The following is a 13,462-nucleotide window of genomic DNA, read 5'->3' on the forward strand; positions in this document are numbered from 1 at the left end:
AACATAATTAATAACTTAACATAATTAATTATAATTAATTAATAGAATCATGACTCAGACCAGAGCAGCAAAGCAAAAGGCTCAAGCTAATGGAAGCGCTGTGGCTCAGAGCAGAACTGAGGGGGGCAGTTGTCCTCTGACTCACAGCCTTATAAAATGCACTGTTTGCTTGATGTTTGCAGAGCAATCGGGTACGGGACATGATACTGCCAAGGGGGATGTCTTTGTGTGTGCGCGCGCGCGATGCAAGGAGTGTATCGATATCAGGCAACAACTCGGCGTTCTTGTGGGCCTATATGAGAGCTTGAAGGACAGGGTGGATGCCCTCGAAGGAACTAAATTGAGGGGCCCATCAAGCTCTCAGCTGCCCACATCAACGGCAGAGCTTGCACTTGGGCATCGCGTGACACAGAGACAACCCCCAAGGCAGAATGCGCTGGTCCCGAAGGAACTAGTAGTTGTTGGTGACTCTATTGTCAGGGAAACGGGGAACATGCTTTGTAAAAAAAGATAGGTGGAACAGGACCAGGGTATGTCTGCCAGGGGCAAAGGTTGATGACGTTGTAGAGCGAATATCATCTTTTAAGGGCACAAAAGGTGATATAGTTGTACACGTTGGCACTAATAATATTAAGAGTAGGAGACCGGCAGAATTACTTAACAAGTACAGGTCACTGTTGAACAAAACCCGAGAATTAGGGTTGAATTTGAAAGTGTCTGCAATTCTGCCCAGACACGATAGGAGGGAGTATATGATGAGAGCCTTGTCGATCAATTCGGCCCTGGAAAGATTGTGCAAGGCTCAAGGGGTAGAATTTTTTTCAGCCTGGACTGTACTTGTTAACAGGAGAGATTGCTTCTACAGGGATGGGATACACTTAAATAGAAAGGGTGCAAGAATATTTGCTGATGCTATCGAGGCAGTGTTAGGTGGGTCGGAAAACTGCTAGCTTGGAGGGAGACAAAGACCAATAGATTGACAGTAGCCACTGGCAGAGGTGAAAGAGATTCTTGCACTGCTTCTATTAGAATGAGCAGAAGCCTGAAAAACAAGATGCATGGTATTTCAGAGACTGCTGGGAGCCATTGCGGTACAAGTAAACACATGGGTTGTGTTAGGGTAGCTAAGAATAGAAACAGGTGCAGGTATACTTGCGTGTACACCAATGCTAGGAGTTTAGTAAATAAATTTGATGAATTTGAGGTATTGCTCAAAACATCAAAGGCAGATATTGTTGGGATATCAGAGACGTGGTGTCACACAGATATAGGGGATGCAGAACTGCAATTTGGGGAGTACAACGTCTACAGAAAGGATAGACAGGATAGGAAGGGGGGAGGGGTTATGCTATTAGTTAAGAAACACATAAAAACCAAGGAAGTGAAGCCAGTCGACATCGCTGGACAGTGCAGTGTTGAGTCAGTTTGGTGTGACATAAGCATTGGGAGATCAAAATTGAGAGTAGGAGTGTGCTATAGGCCTAATGACTCTGATGAGTATAATAAGGAACTGTACAGGGAAATAGAGTGGGCCAGTAAATCAGAGAGTCTTATAATGGGAGATTTTAATTTCCCAGATATTGACTGGAATTTGGGGGCTGGTTACTCACACACTAGCAGGGCTTTTGTGGATTTATTGGATGATTGTTTTCTACATCAGCATGTTCGGGAGGCTACTAGATGGAATAATACTCTTGATTTGATTATCAGCAGTGATTCTTCATGCATTAAGAATCTGCAGATAAATGAACCACTAGGTGGCAGTGATCACAGTGTGCTGAAGTGGGAGTTACTGAAAGAGGTAACTACCATTAGGGGTAAAGGGAAGGGTTATTGCTTCCGTAAAGGCGACTACGATGGACTGAGACAGTATTTAAATTCTATACAGTGGGACCAACTGATGATGTTACCAACAGCAAATTCAAAATGGGAAGCATTCAAAGAACTTATCTTGGAAGCTACTAGGCTTTACGTACCAACTAAGAAATATTGTTCAAGGTTTAGGCCAAAATGGATGTCAGATGAACTAATGAGACATATGGCAGAGAAGAAAAATGCATGGGATACTTACAAATTAACACATGACACAGAAGCCTATGATAGATACAAGTTGATATGCAACCAAGTTACAAAGGAGGTTAGGCAGGCGAAGGCAGATTACGAGAAATCCTTGGCAAGGGATGCAAAGAAAAACAGCAAAGAGTTCTTTACTTATGTAAACTCTAGAAGGAAGGGGATGAATCAGATTGGTCCACTTGATATTGATGGGTCAACTGTTGATGATCCTGCTCAGGTAGCTAACAAACTAAATGAATATTTTGCATCGACATTCACACATGAGGAGTTATTCAGCAAGGGGAATGCCAGAGGTGTATTGAACTCTAGCAGTCAGCTACAGAATCTTGAAATAACTGGGAGTAAAGTGGAGGAGAAACTGTTGAAGATAAACACAAGAAAGGCACCCGGGGTGGATGGGATCTATCCAGTTATATTAAAGGAGGCAGCAAAGGAAGTAAGCAAACCCTTAGCCATAATTATGAGAGCTTCCTTGGACTCAGGGGAGGTACCATAGACTGGAAATGTGCAAATGTGACCCGAATTCACAAAGGAGGATCAAAGGCTGACACAAGTAATTATAGACCTGTGAGCTTAACTTCTGTTCCAGGAAAATTAATGGAGGCACTGGTTAAAGAAGCACTGCAGGATCATTTAGACAAGACTTCAGTTATAGCTCAGACACAGCATGGTTTTGTTAAGGGGAAGTCTTGCCTGACCAACTTGATTGGATACTATGATGCAGTCACAAAAGAACTGGATGCAGGGAATAACTTTGATATTATATACTTGGATCTTAGAAAGGCTTTTGATACTGTTGCACATGGAAGACTGCTACACAAATTGGAGCAGTGTGACATTGGAGGCAAATTGCTGCTATGGATAAAGGGGTGGTTGAGGGGGAGAAGACAGAGAGTGGTAATCAATGGACACTGCTCATCGTGGACTAATGTTATTAGTGGAGTCCCTCAGGGCTCAGTGTTGGGTCCATTATTGTTTTCTGTATTTATAAATGATATTGATGATGGTATATCAAGCTTAATGTCCAAGTTTGCAGATGATACAAAGGTTGGCAGGGTTGTTAAGGACACTACTGACACTATGCTGCTGCAACAGGATCTGGAAAGGTTGAGCAGATGGGCTGAGAGGTGGCAAATGAAGTTTAACATTGACAAATGTAAAGTACTACACATGGGAAACAGCAACCCCAGAGCAACGTATCAACTCTGTGGTACTACACTGACAGTGGTAGAGAATGAAAGGGACTTGGGGGTGATTGTGCAGGCAGATATGAAGTTCTCTGAGCAGTGCAGACGGGCTGCAAGAGTAGCTCATGGAGTATTGTCAATGATATACAGGAATTTTTCCAGCAGGGATAAGGAGGTGATTATTCCATTGTATAAGGCAATGGTCAGGCCACACCTAGAGTATTGTATACAGGTCTGGAGGCCTCATTTCAAGAAGGATGTAGAGCTGCTGGAACGAGTACAGAGAAGGGCAACAAGATTAGTGAATGGAACAAAGGGGTGCTCTTACGAAGAAAGGCTTAAGTTTTGCAAATTACAATGTCTGGAGACTAGGCACAAGCGAGGTGATCTGATAGAGGTGTATAAAGCCTTGAATGGTTTAAGCATGCTCAATGCTGATGGGATTCTTCCTCTAGCTCAGAAAAATCACCTGAGAGGGCATAAATTCAAATTGAGGAAAGACAGATGTAGGATAGACGTGCGGAAATTTGCCTTTAGCCAGCGGGTGGTTGGTTGGTGGAACAGACTGCCATCCCTTGTGGTGGAGGTTGATAGCCTAAATAAGTTTAAGGCTCAGCTGGACAGGTATTTTGAACGAACAGAGGGGTGAAGTGGAAGTGGGTTTTTTTTTTTTTTGGCTGATGCTGCATAAGCTTGCTTTCTTGCATCAAATGCCTCTGCTAATGCTAAACATCATCTGCAAATTTAGACATCACGCCCTCTATCCCTTCATCAAAGTCGTTTATAAAAATTAAAAACAACAGTGGTCCTAATACTGATCGTTGGGGAACCCCACTTCTTACATCAACCCAATCTGAGGAATAGCCATTTATCACAACCCTCTGCCTCCTGCCCCGAAGCCATCCTTCTATCCATCTAAGGATTTTCCCAGTGATTCCAACCTGTTCCAGCTTATAAAGCAACTGCTCATGTGGGACTGAATCAAAAGCTTTGCTGAAATCTAAATAAACAATATCGAAATTATTCCCTAAATCCAGCTCGTGAGTGACCCTTTCGAAATAGCGAACCAGATTTGTTAAACATGATTTTCCCTTTACAAAACCATGCTGAGTAGCCTTGAGAATTTCAATTCAATCCAAATGATCCTGAATTCCACCCTTGATCATTGCCTCCATGATTTTCCCTACTACTGAAGTCAGACTGACGGTCGATAATTTCCAACTTCACTTTTAGAGCCACCCTTATGTATGTGAGATACATTTGCAAATTACCTGGAGATTGGCATTTAAGGAATTGGTAGCGGATATTTGAGAAGTTGAAGCTGATTTTGAGCAGGGCAATGTTTCTCAAAATGGAAAGTGGAATGCAATGTGCTATCATCGGCAGAAAAACTATGGATAGGATTTCCAGTCAATGGAAGAAGGTCATTAATATACAAGAGGGGAAAGAACTGAATCTAGGGGTACACCAGCATTATTGGAGAAGTTAGAAGACAGTGAGCAATCAGAGAGAAAACTAGATAACCAATTACAAAAAACAGTTGGCAAACTATAAGATGGAAGCTTGTTTAGAAGACCATTATGCCAAACAAGATCAAAAGCCTTTGAGATGTCAAGAGCAACTGCTTGTGTTCTCCTAACTTTTCCATTAAATTTGTCCATAAATGGGTAACAAAAGCCAGATACCACTATTGTATTGACACGGATGGAATCCATGCTGGCGATCGTTGATCACACAGAAGGTTTCAAGATAGTTTAAGAGTTGGCGGTTAATTGATTTCTCCATTACTTTAGAAAGAGTAGACGTAATTGCAATGGGACAATATGCGATGGGAGGGATTTGTCACCATTTTTAGGAACTGGCTGGATATGAGCAAATTTCCAAGCAGAAGGAAAAACACCTTTGGAATAAGAAAGTGAAAAAAGGTGGCAAAGAAGAGGAGTAAGTTCTGGAGCACAGGTTTTGAGAACAAGTGGAGAAATACCATCAGAACGTGGAGCTTTCTTAGCATCAAGATTCGTCAAAATCCTTTTGTCGGAAGACAACAGGAAGCATTGAATGGAGCGTGTTGGGAATTTTGGGAGGTGTTTTACTAAGGTCATTAATATGTGAGTTGGAAGAAAAATGGGATGCTAGCAGGTCAGCTTTATCCTTGGCTGAAGTGGCAATAGAACCATCTTTGACAGAGGTGGGAGCAGTGATGTGGCAAAAGTTGCGGCTAATAGCTTTGGCAAGAGACCAGAATGCTCGGCTACCATTAGGACAAGAAGCAAGTTTTCTACTCTTGGCCTGTTCAAAATCTAGTTTGGACTGATTAATAACTGCTTTACAATTGTTGTGAGCTTTGGTGTAGGCAGAAAATGAAACTGAAGAATTGGAAACAAGCCAATTACGATATGCAATGTTCTTCTCTTCAACAGCCTTAGCACATTTATTGGAAAACCACTTTAAAATCTCGACTTTAGATAAAAGTCGAGATTTTAAAGTGGCTAAAGGATTCCATTCCTACAAGAATAATTTCACTGGCACAATCTGAGCAAATATTGACATCAGAAGTTTTGAAACAGTAGTTCGACCAAGGAAAAGAAGAAAAGAAATGTCGCAGGTCATCCCATTTTGCATTCTTGTAATGCCGAACAATACGAGGTTGAGAAGAGCAATGAGATAAAGGCTCCATTGGAGAAGAGATAATCACCAAGTTGTGATCTGAGGTGCCTAAAGGAACACTCACTTCCACTGTGTACTTAGAAGGGTTGTTTGTGAGGAAATGATCAAGTGCGTTGGCTGTATAGTTAGGATTGTCAGTACATGAACAATCTGTGCAAAGTCATTAGTAATTGCAAAAGCCTCAGCATCTCAACCGGCTGGGTCAGTGTTACTAGAAAACAGAAGCCAGCTGGAGTTGTGAACATTAAATCACCAAGGAAAATTACCTCACTGTTAGGAAAGTTGGACTGGAGAAAGTCAAGTTGCAAAGAGAGGAAATCAAAGAGGTCTGAGTGATTAGTGGATGTGGGAGAATGGTAGAGACAACAGTTGAATTTTACAGAATGAGGTAGAGAGATTTTAAGCTAGAGAAGATCGAAAAGAGGAGATTCCAAATTACCAAGTCTCTGACAGTGAATATCGGAATGGACATGCATAAGTACCACCTTTGAGATGAAAGGACTCATACAGCGAATAATTTGGGCAACTGAGATGAGCAGTAGTTGAATCATCCGATAACTGAGATTTTGTCAGAAAAAGTACTTGCAGACTGCAATTGGAAATAGACATCATTGAGATTAGAATTGAGACCATGTATATTTGTGAAATGAACTATGAAATGTTTAGGAGGTTTAGATCTTTTTGCAGATAAGCTTACTCTATTAGTTTAATTCATGGTGTATTCAATAGTAAGAAAAAATATGGGGCACGTGCTGTATGAAGTAATGAAATTTTTGGATATGGCGTACACGTGGTAAGAATATACCCAGATCCTTGACATAACATGGCCTCGACAACGTCCCCTGCATACACACTACTCGGACCCCCTCCAGTCACTATCTGGCAGAGTCGATGTAGCAAGATTATACACTAGCTTATCCGGAAGCCTCCTATAGAGTTACCAATAGGTTCGGCACAGTGTACTAACTAGTGGCTAGCCTGTGACACCGTTTTAGAGCTGTACCATTGAAATGTAAGGAAAATTGGATCTCACCATGATGTCCATCATAACCTCAAAAGTCATCAGTCTTATTGCGTGATGGAAGAGATTGGGAAGGGTTGACTGGAACTTGGCTCTGGAGACTAAACATGGGTTCCACCACTTCAAGCCTCCAATAAGCAAAGTAGTGGTATTTCACCGGTTGATGAGAGTCATCTACCACCTAGTATTGCCTGGTAACACAGAGGGACGGAATTCCTCCATGTGGTGTGGGTGCCACACCTTGACCCCTGCTTATGTTGGTTCACACCTGGGTGGTCACCCACAGTGTGCTTGTGCATGGGGGTTATACTCAGGATTACTAACAGTCCCACCATCGTGAAGGATTTGGCTGTCACAGACTGTCTGAACTCTGCCGAAATTGGGTCCACTTGACTTGAGTGTCACCTGAATATCAGTTCCATCAGCATTTTTTACTCCCAGGTAGCAAGTACAGCTTGTCTGGCCTATCTGAGAGAATGTCTGTGACAACCTCAAGGACCAATAGAAGAATATGGCAGCATATAATCAGTACAGTGTGAAGTACAGTCAGTCCTCGTATAACACGTGTTTACACTACACGAATTCGATCATACACGATTTATAAATAGGGGAACGATATCTTATATAACACGAACCAAATTCGCTTATTCACGATTCGCCTTTGTGTTTACAAGAAATGGCAGTCGAATGCGGAATCACCCGAACTGAACGCAACACGATAGGAAGGAAGAGGAATTTCTGAAAATGTATTTGTTTTTTATATCAGTGAAGGGGGAAACACATTTCACCATAATAACGTAAAAAAGCAACACAATTCCAGCTATCGGTATAATCGCAAATGCAATTAAATAGAGTTTACTACAAGTTTATAACAGATTCTATTAGCAGAAAGGCAACTGGAAATTGTTTTATGGTAGTAACCCCTAGAAATTATTATTATTATTATTATTATTAATATCCATATGATGCAAGGAAGCCTGAGGCTTATGCTGCACCAGGAAAAAAAAAAAAAAAAAATCCCGAGTAACCCTGAGAGAGAGAGAGAGTTGTTGTTGTTTGTTGTTTGGTTTTTAGGAGCATTAGCAACTAAGGCCATATTGCTCCGGGGATATGCGGTGGTCATTCCCTGACCTTTCCGCATCCTCCATATTTGGTGGTGACGGGCTCGAACTAGAGAGCGAGAGAGAGCGAGAGAGAGAGAGAGAGAGAGAGAGAGAGAGAGAGAGAGAGAGAGAGAGAGAGAGAGAGAGAGAGTCAAAAGTAGAAGGGAATCACCAAGAAAGAGAAGAATGATGAAATCCAGCTCAGGACCCTGGGTGTGCCAAGCCCATACTCACCAGATGTGAGCCCCCGGGGTTTGTGCTTTAGTAAAATGCGAGGTATTAATAGTGTATCTCTGCCTTTACGGTGTTGTTTATTCAGTTGCTACACGCGCGCAGCTTTGATTATGTGTATCAAGCGTGCCTCCTCGTTTTGTAATTGTGCTTTATTCCCTAAAAATGAGTAAAATACTTAAAAGGTGTGAAAAGGAAGCGTCCTGGTGAAGACACTGCAGATTCACAGAGGAAAAACAAAAGCAATATTGATAAACAGATGCGGACTGGGTCAAAAATTCTTACCCGGGGAAATTTATAGTGCCCTCATACTATGGTTTATGGCCAAAATCACACCGGCCTCGGGCCCACCGGGGTTTCCCCGGTAAGGCTAATGGCCAGTCCACCTCTGTCGATAGAGAAAAAATATGAAATCATGAAACGCTTTGAGCGAAATGAAAGACCATGTGATATTGCACGTGCTACAGACCTAAATGAGGCAACGCTGAGAATTACAAAGAATGCAGAGAAAATAAAACAACTTTCATAGCAGGAACAACTCAAAGTGTAATTAAAATCCATTAGATTAAGACACAAAGAATTGGAAGAGATAGAATGGCTGTCATCTGTTTGGATAGAAAATCAAACAAAAAACAAGTTTGCTTACGATAGAAGCAAAAGCATTAGCAATATTTTATTACGTAATAGTAGTAATAAAATACTTATGTATTACTTAAAATAATTAAAATGCTTACATATTACGTATTTTATTACGTATAATAATAAATAACCGTAATAAAATACTTACGTATTTTATTACGATTATTCATCATGTTTGGTAATGTTTTGGTTACCAATGTGTGTTCAATCTTGGGTGGTCGGCATCTAACCCTATTTTTCCCATAGGGCCTGTTGTTTTATATTACACGAGGGTTTCTATGAACGCGGATTCACCCGAACTGAACGCAACACGATAGGAATGAAGAGGATTTTCTGAAAATGTATTTGTTTTTTATATCAGTGAAGGGGAAACACATTTCACCATAATAACGTAAAAAGCAACACAATTCCAGCTATCGGTATAATTGCATTTGCGATTTTAAGCAGTCAGCTGCTTAAATTACGTTGAGAAATGTTGTTGCCTATTGTTAAAAGGAAAGAGAAAATGGAGGACTGCTACCAAGTACTGCATCCTTTTAAAAAGAGCAGTGCTGGATTAAGAATTTCTTGAGCAGGTGTTGCAAAGTATGCAGCCATTGATGCCAGAGAAGACCAAAAGACATGCAAGCATTACTGTAATGGGCAATTTCAGTGAGGTTTAATACATCTGATTTATAACATATGCACCAATAATCATTTTAAAAAAAATTCTGTTTAGACTCAGGCATGACCACTAAGTCAGGGGAATTTACAATTAATCATTTCAACAATGAATACAGCAACGGTACTCAACAGTGACACAGGCTTAAACCACAGTCCACTCAAAAACTTATGCTTTTGCACTCAAGTTTGAATGCTTAGCTAGGTAGACAAGTTAGTTCAATTGATTAAAGAAGATTGGTTTTACTGCTAGCTGAGCATCATTACATGCATTATAAAAAGGTCACTCTAGGATTTCAAATAGTTTTAATCATATTAAAACATATAATTTTTAAAGAAACTATTTACTTTTTAATACAGAGAATGGTATTTAAAATGCAAAAATTATGAATGTTATTAAATTTACACTATATGATTTTTTTAACTATCTAGGAAGGTACTGCAAAGTTTTTGTGATAGCTATACAATTTCTGAATGGGGAATTGGTACAGTGCTATGCCGATGTGGTGATACAGTTACCAAATAGCAACTTCTGGAAAGTCTAAAGTTACATGAGGTGGACTTTAATAATTCAATACAATGATAAAATGAGAGTGTGGTATGCTGTAGACCAGAAGTGTGATGAGTGCCCCTATGTGCAGACAGAATGGGTGAGCAAGCCTGAATGTCTTATTCTGGCAATTTCAGTTTGCCCCTTATTTATTGTGGCAAGTGGAAGAGAGAACACAATATGGGGGACAAAATTGGTTGGGGGAATAAGCGTGGCAATATTTCAAACCCACAATTGTTGCCACACCTCACTGAAGCAAGTGAGGAATGCACAGGAGCATTATTGCGAATTAGGCACACACCTTTTGACATCTTTCCCTGTCTTTTTTCTTTTATAGCAGCAAGTAGCTTTATGGGGAGGTTGGAAATACTTTTCTGTCATAGTTGCACTTTATTCATATGCAACTGTTGATGGATGATATTCTCCACAGATCTACACTAATTTAGAGCTCTTCAACTAATACGGCAATCTTTCGGGATTAATTCCTCAATTTTTGCAACACTTCTGTAACAGTTGCCGAGCACCCTGGGATTTCTTCATCATGCACTGAGGTCCTTCCACATTTGAATTGTTTATACCAATGTGCAACAACACTGTAACCTGGGCAGTCTTCTCCATAAACAGCAACCATTTCTTCGTTGATTTTTTTGGGTGCAGAAAGAACTAAATCACTGACCTGTATTCCACTTTATCCATTGTGACACTTCATTTCATTCAGCACTGCAAAGGGAAAAAATATGAATTGTCAGATCGAAACCAAAATTTGTGTGGTTGCTGTAGAGATTTCAATGGAGATTTTGTTTGATAGAGGTATCAAACAAAAAAAAAATTTCCATCTTTCTATCACTACTTCTCGGTGAATACAAATCTTTTTTATCCCCCCCCATAGCTTTAAAGCTATAGTCACAGAAGCCGTGAATGCTTATATACCATTAAGAAAATATAGCACTAGATGGTTTGAGAAAGTTAGTGATGTGAGGTACTGAAGTCTATAACAGCCACAAGTTGATCTGTAATAATAGTACAGAAAAGGTTGGGCTGGGAAAAGTTGATCACGAGAAATCACCGTCTAAAGAGCAAAGACTGGGGTCATCAAAGTGATTTTCATATATTTGAATACAAAGAAGAAAATAAATCAGATTAGACCCTTGTGCAATGAGTGCAGAAAAATCTTAGATGTCCCAGCTGATGAATTGAACAGGTGCTTTTGTCAATCTTTACGGAAGACCTTTTTGTAATGAGAAGCTGTGAAAGTGAAGCTGGGAAGCATGAATTTGTGATATTGAAATTACTGAAAATTGTTTATTATAAAAACTTTTAATTTAAAGACATATGGCCCCTGAAGTCAGTTTGAGGGTATCATAAGAGTGCATAGAACCATTAGGTTAATTATGTGGGCATCCATTGGTCTCGTGACAGATTCCTCTGGCTTGGTAGAAATGCCAGTGTATGTCCAATGCATGAAGACAATTCTAGGGGTGAGGCAGGTAATTAGATATCATCAATCTGACCTCTGTGATAGAGAAAATCATGGCAGCAATGATAAAGAGTAACTTTTGCAAAAAAAAAAAAAAATGCAATTGGTTTTGTTAAGGGAAAATCATGTTTAACTAACCTGATTAGCTATTTTGACACAATTATTCATGAGCTGGATATAGGAAATAATTTCAACATTATGTATTTGAATTGCAAAGAATTTGACTCAGTCTCTAATATTAGAAAGATGATTGTGTATAAGCTTGAACATGTTGTAATTATGGGTAAGATTCTAAAATGGATTGTCAGGTGACTGCAGGACAAGGCAGCAGAGGGTTGAGTTAATGGTTACGTTTCAGATTGGGCTAACAAGAAAAGGTAATTCTACCGTTGCCCTCCTTCCTCTGCAGAAGTGATTTTAGGAATTTAAGAGGTAGGAATATTTGAAGAGCCATTTTTGAACACCTTTTCCCACTGCCTATGTTGATCATTTCCCCAGCAAATGAAGAGGGAAAAACTAACCAAACACATTATTCAGAAATTGAAGCAGTAGTTTGTCTTACACATTGCTTGTGATGAAGTCTGTGCATATTCCAGCTTTGTGATAGAACTGAAATCTTTTTTGTGACAAAAGTCTTGAGCTCAAATGCAGTCACGAGCCTTGCTTTGAATGAGGTATAGAAGGAATAACATTGTTTATATTATATCGGTATGATGGAGATTGTGTTTAAGAATTCAATATAGAGCAGTAGAAATAATATTGTTTATATCATATCAATATGATGTAGTTTTTGTGTTTAAAATTTTATGTATATTTTTATGTTGAGGTGTTTTTTTAGTTTATTTTTAGTTAATATTTAAGTTAAATTAAGTGTGATAGTATTGTTAATTAATATAATTTATTTTCTTTCGGTTGATTAGAAGTTGAAATTGGTTCAGATTGCTATTGTATTTTGCCCTTTCTCTGTTCAAATTGTAGCATATTAATTTCTAATTTAAATTAGAAAATTTTCATAATTTTGACTTTAGCACCATATACTTATTAATGATAAATATTCTTAATTCCTCTCTCTCTGTTATGACTTTTTTTATCTGAGTTTTCTTATTGTAGGCTTTGCATAGATTTATTTATAATTTGCTGTATTACATTGCAAAGTTTTCTACCAGAGAGAGAGAGAGAGAGCTATTGTACCTTTCTGTCAGCTTATCTTTCATGCCTTATTATAACTTTGTAAATTTTTATTTGCTTGCGCATATCCACTATATTTTTTATTTATTTATTAATTTTTTTTTAATTTCAGATATTCAACTTAATGAAATTTGATTGCTACCATCGCTTTTTAAAGTCTGCCATGTTTAAAGAGTGTATGATGCGAGAAATGCAGGGGGAACCACTACTCTTCTTAGGAGACAAGCATGTTGAGGAAACTGAAATATATACTAAGAGAAACCATACTGATAAAAATAAAAGAAAAGATGATATTGAAGAAAAAAAAAGGAAATCTTTGATACCATGGCATAAACGTACGTACGTGCATGCATGTGTGCATTTTTTTTAACTTCTCATTTCAATTATAATATGTACTTAAAATATAGTAGAAATTATAATTCAAAAAAATTTTTTTTTCTTTCTATACAAGTGTGATCAAACTATTCAGGTATTGGATTAATATGAAATGATGAACATGAAATTAAAATATCTGTTAAAGTGATTTCAGTGTAAATTTTTAGTATACATTAATTATTAGCTTGAATTTTGATCTGCATCATTAATTGCTTTCATTAGAATTAGAAGAATAGTGGTAAAGTAAAAAAAATAAATAAATTGCATGTTTGCTCTCAATAAACAGTT

The 13,462-nt window shown here is 38.8% G+C and overlaps 1 protein-coding gene across 1 annotated transcript in view; it reads left to right on the forward strand.

The window, feature by feature from the left end:
- Positions 1–13,462, forward strand: part of LOC150078245 (regulator of G protein signaling loco-like) — a 311,630-nt gene that overhangs the window by 188,898 nt on the left and 109,270 nt on the right. The window contains 1 exon segment of the mRNA XM_090384508.1: positions 12,912–13,134. Coding sequence (XP_090240634.1) covers positions 12,912–13,134 — 223 coding nt within the window.

This window comes from Mastigoproctus giganteus, chromosome 11 (genome assembly GCF_048544385.1).
Source record: "Mastigoproctus giganteus isolate SK-2022 chromosome 11, ASM4854438v1, whole genome shotgun sequence".
In the NCBI taxonomy this organism is placed as follows: Eukaryota; Metazoa; Arthropoda; class Arachnida; order Uropygi; family Thelyphonidae; genus Mastigoproctus; species Mastigoproctus giganteus.